Source organism: Patagioenas fasciata, chromosome 5 (assembly GCF_037038585.1).
Source record: "Patagioenas fasciata isolate bPatFas1 chromosome 5, bPatFas1.hap1, whole genome shotgun sequence".
Lineage (NCBI taxonomy): Eukaryota > Metazoa > Chordata > Aves > Columbiformes > Columbidae > Patagioenas > Patagioenas fasciata.
The window spans coordinates 45,498,621-45,521,837 of record NC_092524.1 but is presented as its reverse complement, the minus strand read 5'-3'; the positions used below and the strand labels follow the sequence as shown (position 1 = coordinate 45,521,837).

The window sequence follows — 23,217 nt, the reverse complement described above, 5'->3', positions numbered from 1 at the left end:
ACTCAGATTTGTCAAACTACCTTCTCTTTCCAAATTTATATCAGTCATGTTTCTTCTCCTATTTACTACTCCTACGACTCTCTTCAACAAACTAAGCAAGCTTCAATGTCTTTATGGGACAGAGTTGCAATCACTTTTGAAAACACATCTGCACAGAGAGTCAGTTTTAAGGACTATAAAAAAACTGAAAAATAGAGTTTTACAGAGCATTTCATCACCCAAATAACAAAGCACAGTACAATCAAATGTGATGGTTACTCTGCTGGCTGTTATTTCTGAAAGCAATAGCTAATTATAGGCTTTAATTTGAATTAAAGTGGCAGTGGTTTCATTTCATAAGGTATAATTCAGTATGTCCTACACAAAGGGAAAAAAGAGAGTAAGATGCTTTTATAAGTTCAATTCTCTAAATGCAGTATGTCAGATTTTAAGGTGGCCAGGTTTGATGGGGCTTCAAGCAATCTGGTCTAGTGGAACATGTCCCTGCTCGTGGCAGGGAGGTTGGAACTAGGTGATCTTTAAGGTGCCTTCCAACTCAAGCCATTCTATGATTCTATGATAACTATTGAGCTTGCACCTATTGCAAACTAATTGCAATTAAGCTACCAAAAATCTAGATTAAAACTCCATTGTTTCTTGTCCAGAAAACAAATAAAGAAGGTATTATAAATTAACATTACTTTACCCATGTATTTTAAGATTCTATAACTTCACAGCTACAGAATATTTCAAAAGAGTACAATAAAATTTGCAAATGGTGCTTTAGCATCTTTGATTGCTCTCCTTCTAAAAATCTAGTATTTAAAACAGCTTAGCAACTTAAACAGGCATTTTAAAAATCAAGTAGAGCTATTAATGTAACTTAATTAAGTTTTTACTGCAAGTAATACTTACAGCCCATGACCTCATTTTACAAAAGTAACATCTTATTAATCTTAAAGGCAAAAAAACCATTTAATTACCTGTAAGCTCTCCTTTAGCTTTACTTTCATCAGACAGTTTTGAATACATTTGATCTCGTTCTGTTTCCAGGGTCTTTAAACAAGCATTTAACTACAAAAGTAAAAAAAAAAAAAAAAAAGGCATTTTAAGATCACCAAAAACTGTTTGCATGCAAAAATATCTAATTAAACATTAAAAGATTATGAACTCTGTGATACTCATATCTATGTGCAATTAAATTTACCATAAAAATTATATATATTGCCTCTAGCTTACCCCACTTCCATCCACAAGTTTCTTAAAATCACATACCTTTGCAGCATAGATCAATTTCTTCACAGTTCGTTTTTGCTGATCATCTGATTGACAGAACAGAGTAATATATCACATGTAAAGCACAAAAAAGTTTGTGAAAGAGCTACTACTTTTTTAACATATGTATCTAAAAATGCAAACCCTAACATACCATGGTAGGTGTAGCATATTTGGAGGAAAAAGAAAAAAAAACAAAGGGGGCAAGAGGGATACACCTATATTCTAGTGTTTTGCTTGCCAATCAGACTCAGAATGGTCATGTTAAAAGTGATATGCTGAATACACGCTCTAACACTTACTGGGCCATGGCCTATGGCATAATCAACATCAGTATAAAAAGAAGCTGCAGCAAGGAAACAGAGAAAGAAAGGCTCTTCTGTGCCACAGTTTTGAGGGCACTCACATCTACACTCCAGTGCTACCAAACTGTCTGCAACAAGTACCACCTGCATAAGGACAAGAATGAAGAAATCAGGCTCTAAGGACCACAGTGCAACTGCTGGGAGGAGCTTCAAGAAGAATGGAAAGCAAGGTTTCCACCTAAAAACGTTTGAGAATCACTGCTTAATACTAACGTAGGCTAAAGTTGTTCTGCAAGAGACCATGCACTGACTCTTTACATTGCTCTCTGATAATACGTATGCTTTAGCTACAGCTACACACTGCTAAACAGTAGCACAGGTTGTTATTCCAGAGGTGTCCAAGCATCAGTTAATTGTCTGACATGAATAACACCGGGTGAGTTTTGAAAATCCAATTTCTACAAGCTAATCTTTCAACTTTCCTAGAAGTTTGTTTGTTTTGTACTTCTAAAACATCTACTAAATTAGTATTTAAGATAGGAAGCTATACAAACCATACCTAAGGGCTCTCCATTCTCTGTCTCACCCTTTATATCTATGTCCCAGTGATTATCTTCAGTGTCATCATCTTCACTTATTGCTGAACTCCAGTCTTTCATCTTCAGTAAGTATTGTGTCAGTGACTAAGAAAAAACCCACACAAAACACAGCAATGAACACGTAGTTACCATTACAATTACTTTTCCAGGATTTCTATCCTTAATTTAGTTCCCTTAGTACATTAAGTGAGGTCCATATACAGGATTCTAGATGTCCGATATTACTTTTTCTAGTAAAACATATACCTGCAGGTCAACAGGAATGCCCTGTGAAGACTTTCCAGGCAGCCAAGTATGCATGCTTTTAGCGGGGCTTGTGTATATGAGGTACACACATGTAAGAATACACTCCCAACTTCCACGCTCCAAATTAAAAAAAAAAAAAAAGCAAATACTCTAAAAAGAGTTTTTCCTCATTTAAGTGCCGGCTTCCAAGGCCATCAGACTGCTCCATTGTGCTGCTAAACAACCTTTTTTGCTCAGCAGGAAACAAGACATTAGAGAATGAAGACAGCAAAGACTCAAAACAGTTTAAGCCATATTGTGATTAGCATCAGTCTGAATGATGTGATTCAATGCTAGCTGTCATAATCTACCTTGACTTGACTGTCTTTATTTTTCAATACTTCTTCTATATCTGCTTTGGACGATTCAAACATCTTGGTCTGTTCGTTTAGTTCACTAAATCGTTCACCCCATCCTTCAGCTTCTTGTAAAAGCTAAAAAGAGAAATACTAGATTAGCATGATTGTCTATTAAAACCAAAATCAAAGTACCTGGGCCTGTTATGTATATTATATATACCTAAGCAAAATTTTAACCTCTTGCCCATCAGTAAGATTTAACAGAGACAGACTACAAGGCAGTTAAACCTCAAGAGCTGGAAAATAAGACTTCTATGTTATTGTGCAGTTGCTTTAGCAACAGTTAATAATCCACTCAGTTTAAAAAATCTGATGTGACAATAGCAATGGATATAAAATAGTGACAATCTGTGTAACACCTACAAACACTGGGGAATAGATGGAGAGGAGAACACTCATTCCTCAATATGTACACATGCTTCTGAAATTGTACTTGTCTTTTCAAGCTGTAAGAGGTCAGTGAGGTAAGGAAAACCAGAAAGCTTCTTAAAAAGATATTTAAATTCATGTGACTTGCAAAACTTTCTTATTGTTCCTACTCTATTCCATATCTCTTAAAGCAAAGATTTCATTTTAAAAAAGCTTTCCTGCTGTTGGAAGCCAGCTATATGTCATCAACACCTACTAGTATGTATCTTTGTAACCAACTGTGGTTAACTAAAAAGACAGGTAGATTCCAAGGTTACGTTTTAGAAATACCCACTAGTAAAATCTCATTTCACAAAAATACAGCAGTAAAGGGATTAGCACGCTTAAGCACCAGTTCATTATAAATTACCACTGCAACATACTAACTAAGCAAACCATGCATTCATATTGTGAGAACAAAACTGAACTGATGCAAACGTCTGTTAAGACAAAGCATGCAGTACAAAAACATGGGGTACAGTACAAAAAACAAAGTCTTAGTGTCAAAAGAACATTGCTGCTTAAAGTTGCACAACAGGCAACCAATTTAAAAGCAGTGAATGTACTGAAAGGAATAACTAGGTTGAGTAACAAGAATATAACAGCCACTTATACTAAAAATAAAACCAGAAAATGGTAGTTAAACAGGGGAACTGCCATGCAAATTGACAAGCAAGCCTGAGCAAGGTAAACTGGAAGGCACAGAACAAAAAGTATGTAACTAGAATTGAATGAACGCCACTTGGCCCACAACTGCATCCTTTGAGCAGAAAAAGCCATGTATGAATTTGCAGCATCATGCAAACTATGTATTACAGGTAAAACAAAAATATTCTATATGCTAATACTGCTCAGAAGACATATACAGGCAACTACTTTTATCATTATTATCATTAAACGTCATCCTCAAAGGGAAGCTAATGTTTCTTCATTAAACAAAAGAGAAAATAAGTTGACATGACTTTATAGACCTGTAAGAACTACAATAAATAGGAATGCAAGGATTTTAAATAAGCTAAAGCAATATATATTTCTGATGTTCCTGAAAAAAAAAACAAAACCAAAGCACAGAAAGTTCGGAGCTGATTAACAGTTCCCTTGTTCAAACTAAAAGGCCCAATCCTCTCTCTGACACATCATAAACCTGAGACAGCACATCTGTTATAACGTTTAAGCTATGATGCGCCAGAAGATTATGACCCATTAGTGCAAATGGACAGAGGAAGAAAGTACTCTAAATTTTGTGAACAAATAACAACTTTGTTACCTTTTGAGCATAAGTGAAATTCCATCTTAAAAAAAAAGAAAAATAAAAAAGGGATATGGATATTCTAATATAGCAAACTAACTCACACGCTTACAAACTACTTCATATAAGAGAATACAAATCAGCAAAGCAGATACTTTCTCTTCTTTCCCTATCAGGTTCCATCAACTCTTATCCTATTATTTACCTACTAAAAAGCATAGCAAAATGCAATATACACAAATGTTCTCAAATTACTCAAAACTGAACAAAACTCAGTTAACAACAAAGTATAGTAATTAAATAATATGGTTAAGGAACTACTATACCCCAGTTATTTTATCTGGAAGGAATGCAAAACCCCTTATTTTCATCTAGGAATCTAGCAAGTTAATTACATCCCAGGAGTTGTTTTTACTAATTTTTTTTCCTGGTTTTGCTTGATATAATTGCCTATAAAATGTAGGGTAATTGTCAGCAGTTAGCATTATCTTACTCTTAAGTACTGTAAGATTCTTTTAAAACACACACACACACACACACACACACACACACACACACACACACACACACACACACACAATTGGATTATTTCTGTTTGAACCCAAGAAATTACCAGAGGGGGAAAAAAAAAAATCCTTCTCTAGTAAAATTTTGTGTACCGTTTCTCAAAACTTATTACATAAGTATACTGTCACATTTGAAATAAAGCACCAACCAGATTCTTCCTCGTCACAGAAACAAACAAAAAGCATGTATAGATTAGACAAAAGAGAATCTCGAAATAAATTAAGTTTAAAGCAACTTCATTCTCACTGTGATAACACTGAAATCTACTGTTTCTCCACTGACAGCATCAAAGAAAATTATCCTCCTTTTTTTTGTAGTCACAAACGTGTAGTCCTAAAATTAGAGAAAAATATGAAGTTTTACTGATAACAGAGTTCCGCAGAACTGAAAAATTCCCCCTGTAGAAAGTTTTCTGTTTCCATTAACCTTTGGGTTGTTTTTCTGAATCAGTAAGTCTGATGTACACAATATTTTGATAGAGGGGACTAAAGCACTCCCCAGCTTCTTAGAAGATGCTAAAAAAAAAAAAAAACAAAACTAACCAGGCCTGTACTTCTACCCCCTCCTTCACAAGATATTTATCAGGCTACTATACAGACAACAAGGAGATCATCAGTCACTCAGGAAAACAAGCATATGTTCATTAAAAAAAAAGAAAAACAAAACAAACAAAAAGAACCAACCAATACAAAATCCACCCAACAACATTCCATGGAACATCTACTGTTCAGAAAGCATATATTCTTGTTAGAAAAAGAAAAAAAAAAAGTAAATTCATTGTAAAACTAGTTATTGCACAGGACAACTACTGCATACACTGAACATTTTAAAATAATCAGCACTCTTTGGGATCTGGCTACAGCACTGAGAAAAATAAACAGCTAAAATCTGGGAAGTAATTGTCTTTTCTGTCCATTTGTATTACTTACCTGAGTTTCCCTGAATTCACCTATAACAGTACTACAGTAATTTTTTTACCTGTCTTTTGCATACTTTCCAATTTCTTAATTTCTTTTGTTTTCTGGATCACACGTAAGTATTTTGTCACTGCCTCTCTAGAGAATCCTAAAGGTGGACTTGCTTAAATCTTTCTGCTTTCCTCCAGGTCTCAGCAAAATTCTTATTAATCTCATATTATCATATGGTCTCTTTCTCACCGAAATCTATGCATGTTTCCACAAACAAACTCTGATTATTTAATTTATTTTAAAACAGGAGTATTTTACACAGTTATTCAACATAAAATCATTTTAAAGCCACATCCTCTTCCTCATTCCATTTACTAGAACACACAAGAGGTGTTAATAAACATGCTGAGGATAAGCTCCTTGGAGCAATGGTATTTACTCACTATCATACAAAAATACAATATTTCTAAGGATAACTAGGAAGGACCTACCTGTTTCTCACTTTCCTGGAGATGGCAGGTTTCATCTACAGCATCTTGAATGGATGTCTTAAGTCTTTCTGTATTAATCTGATAGACTTTTAGAGTGGACTTGGCCTAAGTGAAATAAAAAAGTACATTGTTTCAACAGTAGAGGCGAAGACAAGTGAGGGCATGATGCTATTATTAGACTTATTCTTAGCTTTTCTATCTGTGCTATATATGTATTCTCCCATTTTCCCTAGAATTTCAACAGGTTTTTTTGATCGTAGTTTTGCAACACTATATATCACTGTGGAGTAAGAAGGCAAGGAAAAGACAAGGTAATTGTACTTCCCAAGAAATGCCAATCACTATGAGAATTTCAAAGCTGCTAAATCAAGTCACACAAAAGTATTAAGCCTTACAAAGTCTTTTGGTTTACACAGTGTATTATTTCTGCACAGTTAAGTGAAAAAAAATAAAACAGTAACTACGTGGAGAAAAAAAATTGCAAAGATTTGAAAACAGAAACTACAAAGATAGGGCATACCTCATCAATTTGTGACTGGATAGATTTTGCTTCATTCTCTAAAGACTCCACTCTCTTCTGAATTTCAGCCACCTGAAAATTATTAGTTGTCATATAGCTTCTTCCACAGATTTGACTGAAAAAGTCTAGGCAATTAATAAAATTATTTTAATTTTAAAACTGAGAAGGTTATACTGCCAAATCAGTAAAAACAGCTTTTATTGTTTTGAGTATTTTGCTTTATGAGTGTTATTTATTCTAATATGCTATAAGGAGTATGAGAGGAGACAAAATGGAAAATGTAGGTTTTGCCTCACAAAACCCAGAGAGAACAGTTTGTCTTCTCCACAGATAACTTACCGTGTTTTGTCTGGGTTTTTTTAAATGAATAGTAACAAATAAAGGATTCTATTTATTCTTACCAAGTTATCACTTTCTGATTGCTTAGATTTTTCTTCTTCCAGTTCTTTTTCTAGATTCTCTAGTTCTTGGTTGAGTTCCAAGTTTGACTTGCTCAGTTTTTCATGCATTTCCTAAATCCAGTTGTTTCAACAGTTAACATAAAACATTTGACATTAACTACATATGAAAACAATAAGTAGATTTTAAATATGAGAACAAGGTATATTTAACAATTTTCACCATATCAAGGATAAATCTCAAAGTAGTCTAGAGACTCTTGCATATTAACAAAATCTGTAACAATTAGCTCTATAGGGTCCAAGGTGCAGAGTGAAACAAATCTATTTGCTTTTTTGTTACATAAATTTCATAGAGTCTGTTAATTATTTGATTCAAGGTTTTGGAACTCTTTTACGAATGTATTCTCAGTTTGGTGGATGTAAAAATGTAGTGGTAATTTTCGTTTACAATTGTGCCCCAGTAGCTTATAAAATATATTTGAATTTAATCAGATGTGAGAAAAAATACTTCATGCAGTACCCTCTCTCCTAGAAACAAGAATAATTTACTTTTTAAACAATTAAATATTGTTTAATACACCATTTGCCCTAGTATCAATAATTTTTTAATAAAATTGTTACAAAAAGTTATCTTAATTTAAATTTCTTGCTTCTATGTCATTTTTAGTAACCCAGGACCCAAGTAACAATGCTTGCAATTAAAACAATTAAGGTTTGGAGGATTGTTTTTTTGTTGTTGTTGTTGAGTTTTGGTGAGTTTTTTTTTTTAATGTGGCAAACTTTTTCCTGAAATACTGCCTTAAATCACAGAAATAACAATTTCCATTTATCTTTTTACCTCAAAAAAAGATGTGTCTTTTGATTCTTTCATAACATTACCATCCTTCAGAGACAATTCTAAATCTTCAAACTGAAAAGGAAATACTGTATGTCAGAATCTATGTAAAGAATTGCATAAATAATAGCACTGGTTTAGGGTGCTCGAGACTGAAGCATAGCCACCACCTAAATATTCACAAATGCACCTTGCTGGAAATCAGCAAAGCCTTAGCCCTAGTAGATTATCCCAGTGATATAAAACAAAGACATTTAAAAGCTGCTTCTAGTGAAACATATTGTATTAAGAGTTAAAGGCAGAACTTGCTAACACCTTAGTTGCACTTAAAGGCACCGACAAGGGAAAGGCATGTGAAGAATCACTTTAAAAGGTTTTAAAGATCTCACTTTTAGATAAGTTTAATACTTTAAATACTTGACAAATTGAGTCAATATCTGTGACACATCTAAAAGTAATAAATGACCATTACCTCTTTTTTGCAAAGGCTGAGTTTTTCAAGAATTTTGCATTTGTCTTCAACTAATTCAGCAATTTTATTGGCAAGCTTTTTTTCCCTTCCTAAAAAAAAGACAGTTAAATGTTGCAACATCCAAATAATTAAAAGGAGAAAAAAAGATAAAGAAAAAAAAAAGTAAAAGAAAGTCATACTCCAAATAAAACAGTATGAAAAATAAGCTTACCTACATAAAGTCGACTTCTAACCTGAAATAAAAAAAATAAATACTGAGAATGTCTGATCAATTACTCCTGCACAGAGTCTGAAAACTAATCTTGTAAGCTGGGGTTCCATGATCAACTTAACAACAGAACTTTAAAAAGGAATATAAATACAGGCTGTTGTTGAAAATGCATAATTGCATCCTCTGCTCTCACCCATTCCATGGCTGCCTGTTTGCCTTGTCCTTTTCCCATTCCAATCAAACAGCAAGAAGAGGGAAAAGGAGTTTTGTTTTCACCTGGATCACTTTTATAACACACCTCTGTGTGACTGCCAAAACGAAGTGGTGGTGGACAGGTACAGCTAAAAGAGTATGAAAGGAGTAGGAGGGGGAAATTCCAGGTGCCAGCTCAGATTCACCTTCCTATGAAGATAAAACTCCACACATTACAATAGCTAACAGTTAGAGCCACAGTAAGAGTACTACCTGATGGGCATCCTGCCCAGATGCAACACAGTGCAAAGAACCAAATCAGCAGCTGCCACGTGGCATCTAGTGCCCCAGAATCAAAATCTAACAAACTGCAGGATAGAATCTGCCACAAATGGCCCAGACAGGAGGCTGAACCTGCAGAAACTTTACAACACAGCCCTCCTCCGAAGGCAGGGCCTGGATCATGTGCCTAACATAAAACGGGTCCCTCAGATTTTCCCTGTTTTCTCCTCATTTAAAGCCATGGGATGGCCACAAGTCCACATAACAAAAAAAGGGGACAAAAGTAATATGCACACCTTATCCCATCATAGCCCAAAAAACCCAAAACCAAATCCCATTACTTTTGAATAAGTAACCATTAATACTTTAAAGAGCAGTCAGTGCATTCTACGTATGAATGACTGAAAAAGCTATCAGTAACTTCTGTAATATCTAATGCCTTAGTGACACATGCAGGAGGAAAACAATACTGGAGTTACTGCTTGACTGATTTCAGCTGAAATGCTGAAAGTATGTTGGTATGAAAGTACCACCTGGAGGGACGCTGCTAGAAAACAGAAGGAACAACCGAACTTACAGCTGCGTTAACTTATACAAATACAGATTCCATTCCACACAATCTGAATTGCTGCTGCAGAATAAGGTGGCATTTTTCCAGTTCTAAGTTGATGTTAGAACCCTAAAAATGCGGTTGCTCATATCTGAAAAACTAAACCAGTATGCAACCTATCTTCATACATGAGCACCAAAATCACATTTTGTCTATTTAAGAGTATGCAAAAACTGTGGATAAATTTAAACTACTGAATTATGGATACTGACCCCATTTCATCAGCAGGGAGAGTTTGGTAGGCAGCTGTTATTACTCAGATCCTTACTCACCGTAGAAGATAACCCTTACCTCAAAAATATAATCTGATTGGTACATTAAAAGGTTTCACTATTACATTTCTCAGTCATCAGTTTAGTGCTCATAAGCAGCACACAGTGAAACTGGCTCAGTGTTCTAATAAAAAGAATCAAGGTCACTGTTTGAAGAGTTTTAAAATAACTCCCTTGATAGGAATCTATCTGAATTGATTTTGCTTACAATTACCTTGAAAGACCTGAGCTAATGTGGCTATAGCCATCATAGTCACAGACCCTAGAGCAGATCTCTGTATCCCATGAAAAAAAAATTAAGGGCTGACTTTGAAAGTCTAGAGGAGAAATTTAAAAGGGAAGGAAAAAGGAAGCCTTACTACATCGAGTTTCCTTGCATTTCCTCTAATGACAAGTTACTTGGCGTACCTCAAAACATTTAATGTCTTGACAAAACAGACTACTCAAATTCTCTTTTATAGGGATTCTAAATTCAATCACAACAGATTTAAAACTCAGAAGTGTAATATTTCTTGAACAGAATACAATTTCAATTTAAACCATTAATTCACTGTGCATGTAATCTGAACACTTACAGACTGATAACTTCTATATAGGAACAAGAGAACTGTGAAGGTTCCAACAACACCAGCACAAATCACTATTTCCCATGGGAAACCATATAGATCAGGACCAGGTCTCATATCTTCAGGTAGTGAAGCCACAGCCTGAAAAATAAAGTAAAAAGCTTCAACTAAAACAGGTTAATGTTTTCAACAGAAATAGACATTACATGTTCATTCAGTTCAATTCTAGGGCTTTTACAGGCTTGTACATCTATTTTTTTTTCTCCAAATCTCTGAGAAAATGGTTAACAGAAGTGTTTGGTTTTTGAATTATATGCTTAACAAGTGAAGGAAAAAAAATTCCAAGATACAATGATTACATAAAGCTCTGAAAACTTTTCCTTCTGAGCCAACCAATTATAGTAAGCTCTCTTTCAAGTTGTCTATACATTTCACTGTCACAATAATCAATACTAATATGTATTTTTCACGATTTAGTGGTAGAAAATTTGTTTGGTAGAAAAGCCTGCTCAACCAAATTAATACTAAAACAACATACTGAATACAGAGAATTATTTGACACGTTTTAAATACACTTACATTCTACTTGTAAAGGGATATCGTTATTTTCTCAAAGATAGAACCTGCTCAACGTAGTTCACACTTACTACAAGTTACTGTGCAGTAAAGTCTTAATCTCAATTTCTTTAATAAAACGGTCAGACCATCCCCGTCTCAAGCCAAGAAGGGTGTGCGTGTATAAAATCAGGGAGCATTCGTTCCACTGCTCTGGCTTTTAAAGACTGTTACAACAGGACCCCCGCGGCCCCGCCCCAGGCTGGCGCGGCACAGCTCCAACCCGGCTCTGCGCCGCGCACCGGGCCTCGGTGCCCCAGCCGCCCGCTCCGCCGTGAGGCCGTTCCTCTCAGACCCCAGCCCCCCGCCATTCCCGGCAGCGCCGTTTCCCCCCGACACCGAGGCGTCGCTGCACAAGATCAGAGCCGACCCCGGGCGGAGGTGGGTCTTGCACTCACCCTACGCGCCCCTTCCAAGGCCAGCCCACAGTAGCGCTGCGCGCTGTCCTGCAGGCCCAGCCACAGGCTGGCGGCGGAGACAACCAACGCATCCCCGCGGCCGCCGGCAGCCATCTTACCGCGCGCGGCGGCGGCTCGAGTCCCCCCCCCCCCCAGCAACGCGCGGCCCCTTCCGGCTCGCTACTTGACAACCGGCCTGTACCACTGCCGCGGGGGGGAGGGAAAAACCACTGCCGCCGCGGAAAGCGGGGAACTGCGCGAGCACAGACGGGAGCACCCGAGGAGCCTGAAAGGGGCGGCGGACTGTACCACTGCGACATGAAAGGGGGCGCAACACGGCCGCCGGGAGGGGGAGTGGGAATAGTGGAGAGGAAGATACCACTGCCGGCGGGGGTGAGAGAGGGACCGCAGCAGCCGGGCCCCGGCCTCACCGTGCGGCCCCCAACCAGGGGTGCCTCCGTACGCGGCTCCTGAGCCGGCGGGGCCGAGGGGCAGGTGCACTTCAGGGTGCCCTCTCTTTGCTCTCCCAGTGCAGCTATCCGGCGCGGGGGCAACCGGCGGCTCAGTGCCGCAGGTCTCCGGGACCTCTCCTGACAGAGGGGCGGGAAGGCCGACAGCCCCCTCAGGGTCCGCCCGCCGCCGCCCCCGTCCTCCGGTACTGACGTGGCTCCGCTGGCCACGAACCTCCTGTTGCTCCTCAAAGTTATTCGCAGGGAAACTTACCTCTGCCCCCTCCATCTGGCCCCGTGCAGCCGCGGGTATTTACAAAAATAAAAGTATATGGGCGAGATCCCTCGGGAAGGGCCTGGCCCCCACCGGCCGGACACACCAGCCCGCCGCGCCTGCTCCCAGCCGGGCAGCCGAGCTGACATTGGCCCGGCGGGGGAGGAAGGGCGACAGGTGGATGAGGCAGCGGCCGCGGCCTCCCGGCCTTACGCAACGGGGTTGTTGTGTACGTGCCGGGCTCGTCACCAGCCCCAGGGCCGCCTCATCCACGGGGCACTTCAACTACTATAAACTAGATTTCTTCACGAACTTCCTTTGCTAAAAAATTGATCGTACTGGGGTTGCTGACAGAAAAGTGTAAGGGAAGATGTGAGAAACAGTAGCCACATAGCAACAGATTCTTCGGCTCATTCACTAGGACTGACTATATTTTTGTATTATACAGGGTGTTTCAAAAAGATGGACCCAACTTGAAATCACTGTATCTCTGCAACCACAAACTGCCCATGAATGAAACTCCTACCATTTGAAAAGACAGGGCACAGAATTTCAAATGCACCTCCCAGCGCACAAACAGCCCCCAGCCTGAGGCTTTCCCAGGATGGTGACCCTGCAACACAAGGCGTTTTGCGTTCTGCAATTCAGCAAAACTGAATCTGTAACGGCGGTGCAGCGTGCATTCCAATGGCGTTTTGGTGTTGCCCCGCCAATGCCGAAGAGTATTCATCGTTGGTACTGGCAAACTGAGGAAACTGACTATTTATGAAAGGGGGAGAGCGCAGGGCAACCACACGCTTCAGAGGAGAAGGTGAGTCCATCGTTTTGCAACACCCTGTATTTTTTCATATTTTTTTTACATATACTTAGCTACACTTTTTTTTTAAATCAATGCGCGCTAACTCAGTTTTCACAGTGCAAGGTGGTTGACTTGCCTGTGATGCTGGTATCACCCTTAGGTCTGAAGTGGCTTTTTTAGCTGTATTAAACAATACAAGAATGAGTTTGGCCATAGCAGTGACCTATCAATGAGCGTTGAAATCCAATCAGGTTCATGAGAAAATAATGCAAAGCCCTTCAGTTTTTCTCTTCTAGGCTGCAATTTAGTCAGAATCTAGGTAAGTACACTGGAAATCAGGAACAACTTTATGTGTTTCTTAAACTTCAATTACCTAATCCAAAAAAAGCCATGTACCAAAATTAATGAAGTTTAACATATACCACTTTACCTGATATTACTCCTCAGTTTAGAGGGGACAGTGCAACACCATCTACCTTTTCTCACATTCTCTTGCAGCACTCTTTCTTGTGCAGTTAAGTCCAGTCAGGTCCACCTTCACTCTGTCCCTACACTCCTGTATTTAAGACATCTCTGTAGAAATTGTAATCCCATTTTGTAATTTATATATTTGCTTAGAAAATTATTTTTTATGGAATTCTGAACTATGTGAATATTTGGGAATCAAGGCTTTGAACGTAATTTTTAAAAATAATTGAAATATTCTGGGTATTTTACTCATGCTAAACCAAACTTTTAAAGTCCAAGCAAATTTCATTAGTACTGTCATGGAAATTAGAGGAAGCTATGAGTTTCATTTAAACAAACAAAAAGCACACAACAACAAAAAAATGCTGATATTTTGGCCCCTGAGGTATTTTCTGATTGTTCTGTAGAAAAAAATAAACGCACTAAGTTCATCAGAGTCTGCAGTGTGAACAACAAAGGCAGATGACCAGCAGCTAACCGGACATTTTCTTGTTCCATCTCTATCTCATTTAGCATCAGATAACCTGCTCTGGAGGGGGGATTGGACTAGATGATCTTTTGAGGTCCCTTCCAATCCCTAACATTCTGTGATTCTGTGTGACTGCAGAGGGTTTATTTAAAAGGATCTTTTTTTAGTTCTTTTTAAGGAGCTTCATTGCAGAACATAACTAGTAAGTGACTGTCTTAATTTTGCACTAGTGTCAAACATATAGCACATAAAGAACTCTTACCTTTTTTATAATACTCGCCACTGCTGAAAACACGTATTTTATCAGTTCCCCAATCTCAGCAGCATTCAAGCATAGAAGCATCTCATATATCCATCCTCCTTCTGGTTTGTTCATAAGGAAACAAAAAGGTTTTACATTATAATTATTAATTTAATATAATTCCAACCTTTTTTTTTTTTAAGATTGTAAATTTATTTTCCCTAAAATTAAGAAACACTTACCATTACTTGGAATGTAGTTCTGGATGGCATCTGAGAAAGGCTTTTTGACATCAAATGGAAAGTCAACTACTGAACTGTCCATTTTTTCTCCAGAATTTACTGGAGGAAGCACTATTGCCTTAGAATGTTGGTCACTGTTATGTTCACTGTCTACAGGTGCATTCATTTCATGAACCTTCTCTGGTGTTTCTCCCAGTAGCTTTCTTCTACTGCCTACTCCTGCAAATAATTGTGAAGGGAAATCACACTTATTTTCAGACAATTCAACTTAGACACAATTTTATCTTAACCTCTACAAAGATTTTGACTTATTTTTAAAAATTATTTTCCTCAGCTTAAAGCCAAACACTAGATTACTACATTTGAGTAAAAATGGGCTACAGATTTAAGAAATACTCGTTCAAATAGTGGCCTCAAAACAGAGTTTGGAGGATAGAACTTTAGGCAAAACTGGTGTTGTAGTAAAGTAGTTAAAATAACCTTCAGGAAAAAATACGCTTCTTTTTGATAGTTAGCCTATAGATTCATTGTTCGGGATTAATAGGTGTCTTTCTTACATTATCTCCAAATACAAGTGGGAAAAGCTTTATGAAGAGAACAATTAAAAATGCCATGCAGGACTAAAGATTAATAGCTTCCCACAAGATAAAAAACTTCATGGCAAAATACAAGAAACCACAGGCATGTTGATGCAGAAGTATGGGTGAAGGCACCCAGCCGCCTCTGTTTCAGTGACAGGGAATAAATTTCATGAAGCAAATAAAATACCACTTTCAAAAAACCCCACACAATGTTTACCCACGTAGAAAAAAATGCCGTTTACAAATTAATTAATTTTTAATTCTATGCTTCAAGCCAGTATTGGCCAAAGATACTCATCACAAATACTTCAGTAGTCGAAAGTCAGGAAGAGTAACTGGCTCTTAAACTGTTACCATTATATTAACTGAACCTGTATTATCAGATCCTCAAAATATCATAAATCAGACATTACTGTGAATGAGGCTCGCTACCTCTTGATTGTAAATCACCAGAGGAGACAGCGTTGTATCTGTTATGTTTTTTTCCTCAAACAAAGCATATTTTGTTCTTGCTAAATCACTGCCAGTGAAGCATTCATCCAGTACCTTTAGCTGCAGTTTGGGCTGTACACTGAATTGTTATCACAGACAAAAGCTCTGGCAGCTCTAAAAGAACATTCCTTTTTTTCCATACATTTTTCCTGCCCAGTGTCCAAATTGTGCCCCTTTTGCACAGAAACAATCAGTTGTTTCCTCTGCATAACTTTGTCTTTACATGCGTAAGCTGTGATTTTAGGATGAATCTTTCAAATTACTGGTGCAGCTGCATAAATTTGCTTCCCTCAGAGAGATGATCTAAGGGTTGCTTACCGTCTTATTTTAACTTCATATAAAATTGTTGGAATGTAATCAGTGGGCTGGGTAAATCTGAGTGTTTATCATACACTATTTGCCTGGTTTTGCTTATTTTTTGGGACATGAATGCTGTCTGCCCTACTATGATATGGTCACTTTCATCGTTTTTGCTGGATGTTGCAGCGGTACTTTTTCCAAAATGCTAAGCTGTCCTTCCTCAAATTTATCTTGCATAATTTCTAAATTGATTTAATCATTTTATGCACCTTCTACAGATGTAGTAGTATCTTTTTCTTGTTCAGATTCTTTTTCTCTTAACTCCATCCCGTTCTTTTGTGCAGCATTTAATTCCACTAGTCCTCATGTCATCGCTATTTTTGTGGGTTTTTTTAACATAACAAGTATCTTCAGACTTTTTTCTATAGACTTAATTGTTAGTCTTACTAAAAATATTTACAAGGAACCTTGATCGTCTGGTAAAATAATACCTGGAACCCTTTCTCTTATAATGCTATTTTTATTATTTATATTTTTGGACTTTGACTCTCTCTGATTTTCAGATTTTTTTTTTTTCTTTCACTCTCCTATCTTGTTTCAGAAGCAGCAATCAATTTTTCAGTATTATCCATCCTTTCACTTACAACAGTATCTTCTTTTTTGACACACACTTTATCAGCCAGGTTTCTGAGTAATCCCGGATTCTGGAGATTTAATTAATCTGTGGCTTGCTTTCTAGTTTGAGAGGTTTTGGAGACACTAACTGTAATTCTATTTTTTTTCTTTAAAATTGTCTTCTCTTTTAGAGGTCTTCTAGGGTAAAAGTTCACATTCAGTCAGAATAATATCACATGACTGCTGTGTTGCTTTTATTGTAAATAAATGTCCTTTATACATCTTTTTTGGACTTGGATTCTGTTGAAGACTTTAGCATTACTGTGCCTTTGAAGTAACGTGTGATGATGCCTTCCAAAACTCAGATTAATGTTCTATGTTTTGTATCTTGCATTGTCATAATGGCTTGAATTGATAGGCCTAAATCTGATGACACAGAATAATATTTTCTCTTACTTTATTACATGTGATTTTTATATTTCTTTCTAGTTTCTGGATTAGAACTGTCCTCTGACCCATTCCCTGGTACCAGAAGTTCATGTTTGGAAAACGAATCTTTTGTGTTACTTCTGCTTCACTTTCCTAATGACATTGCACATTCATAGGGATTTGTTCAGTTTGTAGCTCCTCTCCTGACAAGCTATCAGCAAGAGCATCAAGTGTTGTCCTATCTTTTACTAATCTGGCAGACTTTTTTTCCCCCCCTCCACTGCCCTGTTTTTGCATTGCCAGCTGAAGAGAAAGATTGTTCTCTTTGGAGGTATCCACATTACTGTTATCAGATTCACTATGTTTAACTTTCTGATTTGAGCTGCCTTCAGTTTCTTTTCCCCAGAGCAGTTTAGCAAGGCTTATACTGAGGCCTTTTTTACATCATGGAAGCTTAGTTCTCCTGTTCTCAGCAAGCAGTTTTCGTTTTCCATTCGGAAACTCCATTTATCTTCCAGGTAGCCAATTTCTTCTGAAGTTTTTGTACCTGTAAAACTGAAGCCACTAGATGAGGGGTGAGGAAAGAAGGATTGGTCTGGAGTCAATTCTAGGAACTCCTCAGATTTCTTATCCTGGTCATCATTAAAAATATCCTGACCGAAACTGAAATCTTTAATGTTGTTTTCATAAAAACCCTGTGGGTTGTTTTTATTCTCTGGTTTGTGAATTTTCTCTTTCACATCACCATCCATTTTGAACTGGCTCGTTGATGCTGAATTCTGTTGTGATCACAGCATTCAACTGGTTTGCCTTTCTCAGATGTTTCCAGAGTATGACTTGGCTCACTGTCACATGGGGTCTTCTTGATACCCAGAGGATCATCTGCAGTTCCTGGCGGTTCCCCATAACTTGGTAATTCATTCTCTGAATTTACAGATTCTTGAATACAAGTGTTCAGGTTATTTTGTTCTTTATACACTTTTTCAACTCTTTCAGTTTTTTATTTTCCCTGCAGACGAGCTCCAATTTCCACTGTATTTACAAAATTTAATTTTGAAGATAAATGTAGAGAATCTTTGGAGGCAAGGTCTTTATAACAACCTTTTATACTAGTGTTTTCGTGACTTCCACTATTCTAAGAAACATGATCTTCAGCACTGGAATAGCTAAACAAGGGTACATATTGTCTTTTAGATACTTCAGGTTGTACTAGTGTTTCAACAGATAAAGTTTGTGAAGCATCACTGTTTCTAACTAATTTGACAAAATGTTTTGTATTGCCATTACTGCATTCATTATTTTGCACAGCTAGTGAGGAAAACAGATTGCCATCTTGAATTGCACCCTCATCTTTTTCCAGACAGCTCCTCACTAACTCTCTGTTTTGCTTGTACTTTCATTGCTCTGTTCTTATTCCCTTGTAATATTTCATCATCACTTTCAGTTTGAGGGATTTCTTCTCTAAAAACCACATGTTGTTGCAAACTCTGCACTTGTTGTTCTTCGGGTGGTGAACTCCAATACATCAGTATGTCTGCAAAACGACTAAAAGTGAAAAAACGGTTCTGTTCTTCAGCTATGTCGGGCTCTTCTTCTGTGTTTTTTGTGTCTGAGGGATCACAATCCTGAGGTGGGCTAGGAGAAGAAGAAATCTCATCTGATGCAATTGATTCATGTCCCTATTGATTATTATACGTGTCCACATTATAATTAATAAAGCTATTATAGATTTTTGTATACCAACCTGACTGAACGTGTTTACTTTCTGACTCCTGATTTGTTTGTTTAGCTTCAGCGTTTTTCAGCAGCTGGCTTTCCAAGACCAAGTCTTGTACTGAACTGTAAGGTTCAAGTGGCTTCTCTTTGTCACCTGTTAGTATATCAAAATATGATTCTGTGCTATTTGAGGTGCTTTTGGTGCCGTTAAGTGTATGCATACTTGCTGGTATCTTCCCAAGATTTGGCATGTTACTGTATGAATCTGTTACTTCATGTGCGTAATTCTCTTCATCTTCCTCACCTGTCACTGCTTTAACTGTTTCATGGTCTAAAGGCTGCAGTTCTTCATTCTTATTTGTTTGATCCTTTGTCTCTCTGCTTCGCTGGTCTTCCAGAGCAAGACCAAAATTAAAAACATGACTTAAACCCAAATTAAACCAATTTGACTTGGATTCTTGGCCTTCACTCTTTCCTTCTTCATATGCCAATAACGCTGTGACTGCTGTTTCCTCTTCATTACTGGAATGTCCAGGCACACTGGAATCATCATGGTTTTGTGGATCACTTTTCTCTGATGCCAAACCAACATCCACATTCTGTTCACCAAAATACAGAAAGTCCATCAGTCCACCTTGAAACCAAGCAGATGCTGGGGGTTTTTGTTCCTCCTTATCATTTGGCTCCTCTAAGTCATTTTCAGCAGCTACCATTATTTTTCTGCCTCGGTATTTATATTCTTCTAAAGATTCAGTAATTGCTCTTAAGGGCTCTTCATCATTTTTGCTTCCTGTGGTGAACCATCCTGCAATCCAACTAGATTGAGTTGGGATGGGTTCTAGTGGGAGACTGGTTTGTGTTTGTGGCTCTTCATTATCATCTTTTCTGTTCTCATTTTTTCTAACCAACTTTTTGCTTGCAGACTCCTCTTGAGTGTAACATTCCTTGCAATCATTTTCAGAAACTGATTCAATTCTTTCTTCCTTTTGCATGGAGTCCCTTGTATGTTTTAAGAGTTCATTTTCATGCAGCTTCGATTCTGCATCAGATGATGAATATTCACTTTCTTTGTTGTGCTCAGGTAGTGCACTATTTTCATTTTCAAAAGTGTACTTATCTCCATGAAGACAAACGAAATCAGTTTCCTAGAAGGACAGTATTAACTGTTAATGTGTTTTCATGTGTAATTTTCTACAGTACTGTGTAGCACAGCAATATATCTTTATTTTCTTTCTTTCTGTGTAATTGCACATGTGTATAACTTTACACAAAGGATTGTAAGTTATTATACTATTCCTAATTATTCTATATTGTTTATTAAATAAAAATTATTTTAGAGGACAATAAACATGCAAATGGACTAATAATGAAAAAAATGTGTTGAATTATCTGAAATAAAATATGTGTCGACACTTGGATTTCTAACTGGATATTAGATTTTCAATTGCTGTGAACTACATTGGAAAATCTGCTGATTTTTTTTACCTTAGTGAGCACTTCAACTTCTTCTGTAGTTAAAACTTGCTCAACCTTGACAGCATCTTTTGGGAAATATCCAAAATCCTTTCCTTTCTGTAAAAAAAATATAAAAAGAATGAGAGCATTTAAACTTCAGTATGTTAGGTGCTTGCATACATACTAGAAATTTATGAATAAATAAATAATAAGTTTATAGGACTGTTCCCCAACCCCTTCATTTTGGTCACACGCACAAAAAAAGGTTTCTTTTTCCTTCACAAGTTTTCAATTTGCCACTTCACAAAGCAAGGGGAAGTATATTACTCCATATTACTATTTTCTGTGTTATTTTTATGAGCATGTGTTTGTGCAGAACCATATCAGTAGCCTTAACACTGCTTCAACTGAGGCAGATGGTCTCAGCCATCTCCTACTAAAATCAGCTGCAAATTTCCTATTTACTCAAGTGGGAGAAAAGTCATAGCTTAATAACTAATGACACATAATATGTTACAGGAGAAGTAGGATATGAAATTCAGGTATGAGGCCAGCTGCAGCTGAAGAGAAAATGGCAATGAAGGCGGCAACAGTACAGAAAATAAGTTGATGACAATGCCTCTCCCCCAAAAGTAAGGACCAGTCTGAACAGGAAACCAACCACTAGCTTTATATTGAGCAATTGCACAGTCTTAAATGGAAGAATATATCTTGGAAAGCAAGGACCAGTGAGATACTTGCAAAGATACTCTTGGATTGAAAAAAAAAAAAAAAAGGAAGACGGAATTTCACTGTTAAACAATAAATGTGACAGATCATTTACCAGAAAAAAAAAAAAAATTCAAGTTTTGAAGCACACAGTTTCACTAGCAGTTGGATTTAGATCAATGCATCTGTTCCTTCTTAGCTATAACATAACTGCATGGTTGTTCTAATTACATTGTCAATTGTTCAAAATCATTAAATATGTGCGATAACTTCTCTGGGAAATTTCCTTGACCTGTGAAGCCAGGTCCCAGTACTAGATCACTGATTAAGCAACCGTAGCACCTTCTTACCCATGGACCTGTAGGGAGGTGCTTGACCTGATAGACCTGGATGTTTTTAAGGGAACCAGAGTAAGTCATTGTAGTCAAATGATTAGATGAAGGAGACAAAAAACTTGGATTCTGATCTTGACTTTGTTTCTCCATGAGTGATCTTTGCCAAGATGGGATTTGCTCCTTCTATATAAAGATAGTAACAATGACACACCTCCCAAATACTGTATTGATCCATGACTCGTTAATATTACGAAAGAGAGGGAAGATCCCTAGAAGCAAGCAGACTGCAGTTGTTACACTCTTATTATACTCACTAAATTATTTATGGGAAAAGTGTTTCAGATTGAAGTACTTACACTTCCTGTCCACAAATTTTCATTTTTCCTTGAAAGTTTGGAGTATACCGTTATCTCTTCCCCTGGTTTGAAGTTAAGATACCGGCAATCAGGCCCTAAGTAGTCTGTAGTGGTTCGAACTCTGCTCATTGCTGCTGGAATAGTATGTAGAAAGAAAGAAGTATAGCAGCTGTTTTGTCTGAAATCAGAAGTCTTATGTATATAAATACATTTAAATGTTTGTTAATACATCAATATGTGCTTTGTAATGATACTAATCCATTTATATCATCAAGTGGAAAGCAACTAATGCAAAAAGCAGCCCAGACCTATCCTGTTTTCATTCTTGTTTACTGCAGACATCAAGGGCATTTTCCAGTCCTTATTCAGACAAGCTTTCAATGCTGAAATGCATGTGGAGAATTAGCAAGTTCAACTACTAAAGCCAGATCTAAACAGCTAAAGAATATTTCCCAGACATATTTAAATTGTGTATTTTAGAAATTCTAAGTTAAATCTAGTAATTATTTTGGGGATTTTGTCCTCTGTTTTGAATACATTGATATTAAAAAGAAAACAAGTAATTTTAAGCAATATAAACCTTAAGCACATTGTCAAAACCAAAGTTTCCAATTCAATTTGAATGACTTTAAGTTCTCTGTGTCTCCACCCATCTCCCCACAGGAACCACTACTGCTGTGCTCTGGTCAGTTTGCAGCCCAGTCCACCTGCTGTCCCACAGACATCTCTCAGCATCCAGAACCTGCTCAAGTCAGTGTGGCTCCACAGGAACATAAAGATCCATCAGCAGAAGAAAGCTAAGCTCTCTTCCACTTCAGGACAAGCTGCCCACATCGAAAGTGCAACAATTAAAGCTGCCAAACCGATGGAGACAGCTTAGAAACTATGCATGATTATGACAGGTTTCACAATGGCAATCAATGAATAATAAATGGGGCATTATTTATTGCTGCCCACTTGCGATTCAGTGGTTCTGCCTCCCGCAGAGCTCTTTACTCCCCAGGAATTCCATAACCAGATAACGTTCTTACTTCACTTTAAGAAGAAAAAAATAAGTAAATAGGATATATTAACAGTGTCTTTTGTAAGAAGGGTTACAAAACCCCTAATCTAAACAGTCTGCTTACAGTAGAAAAAGTAGAGTTTTGCAGAATGGGCTGCAAATGTACTGCAAACACAAAATATATAGTCTTCCTCTTCAGTGTATAGCCTACCTTTTTTTTTTTTTTAACATTTCTTTTGTACCTGTAACAAATGAGTTAAAAATACTTTAAAGCTGCTTTGTACTGCCTATTTCGAGGAAATATGAGAAAACCTAGCTATTGAAGAATATTTTTACTGACCTTTGATCTTTATATACTTACACAACACAAGCCAGCAAATATTTCTTTCTCGTTTTGTTTGAAAAGTTTAAGTATGTTGCTCATAAACTTAGTATATTTACAACTAACATTTTCTATGGCTGCTTATTTTCAGTCTATTTCATTGC

General features: G+C 37.3%; 1 protein-coding gene and 1 long non-coding RNA gene across 8 annotated transcripts in view; one reads left to right on the top strand and one right to left on the bottom strand.

Annotated features, from left to right (window-relative positions):
* Positions 1-23,217, bottom strand: part of MIA2 (MIA SH3 domain ER export factor 2) — a 37,822-nt gene that overhangs the window by 14,251 nt on the left and 354 nt on the right. For 2 of the 6 annotated variants that reach the window (XM_065838387.2, XM_071809421.1), the window contains exons 2-17: positions 21,729-21,862; positions 20,360-20,446; positions 18,903-20,019; positions 14,742-14,960; positions 14,521-14,621; positions 10,796-10,927; positions 8,865-8,886; positions 8,654-8,742; positions 8,185-8,256; positions 7,347-7,457; positions 6,946-7,017; positions 6,426-6,530; positions 2,755-2,877; positions 2,119-2,242; positions 1,255-1,301; positions 963-1,053 (exon numbers count right to left, since the gene is read on the bottom strand). In XM_065838387.2, coding sequence (XP_065694459.1) covers positions 963-1,053; positions 1,255-1,301; positions 2,119-2,242; positions 2,755-2,877; positions 6,426-6,530; positions 6,946-7,017; positions 7,347-7,457; positions 8,185-8,256; positions 8,654-8,742; positions 8,865-8,886; positions 10,796-10,927; positions 14,521-14,621; positions 14,742-14,960; positions 18,903-20,019; positions 20,360-20,446; positions 21,729-21,862 — 2,646 coding nt within the window. Of the gene's footprint in view, positions 1-962; positions 1,054-1,254; positions 1,302-2,118; positions 2,243-2,754; positions 2,878-6,425; positions 6,531-6,945; positions 7,018-7,346; positions 7,458-8,184; positions 8,257-8,653; positions 8,743-8,864; positions 8,887-10,795; positions 10,928-11,799; positions 11,961-12,522; positions 12,671-14,520; positions 14,622-14,741; positions 14,961-18,902; positions 20,020-20,359; positions 20,447-21,728; positions 21,863-23,217 lie in introns of those variants that run through there. The other 4 variants (XM_071809420.1, XM_071809422.1, XM_065838389.2 and 1 more) reach the window with 4 other exon arrangements.
* On the top strand, positions 11,619-23,178 carry LOC139828114 (uncharacterized). Of its 2 annotated transcripts, none has more exons than XR_011739395.1 (3): positions 11,619-11,782; positions 12,971-13,333; positions 22,392-23,178. It is a non-coding gene; the product is annotated as an uncharacterized lncRNA (long non-coding RNA). The 2 variants fall into 2 exon arrangements; XR_011739394.1 differs by lacking the exon at positions 11,619-11,782 and adding an exon at positions 12,199-12,454.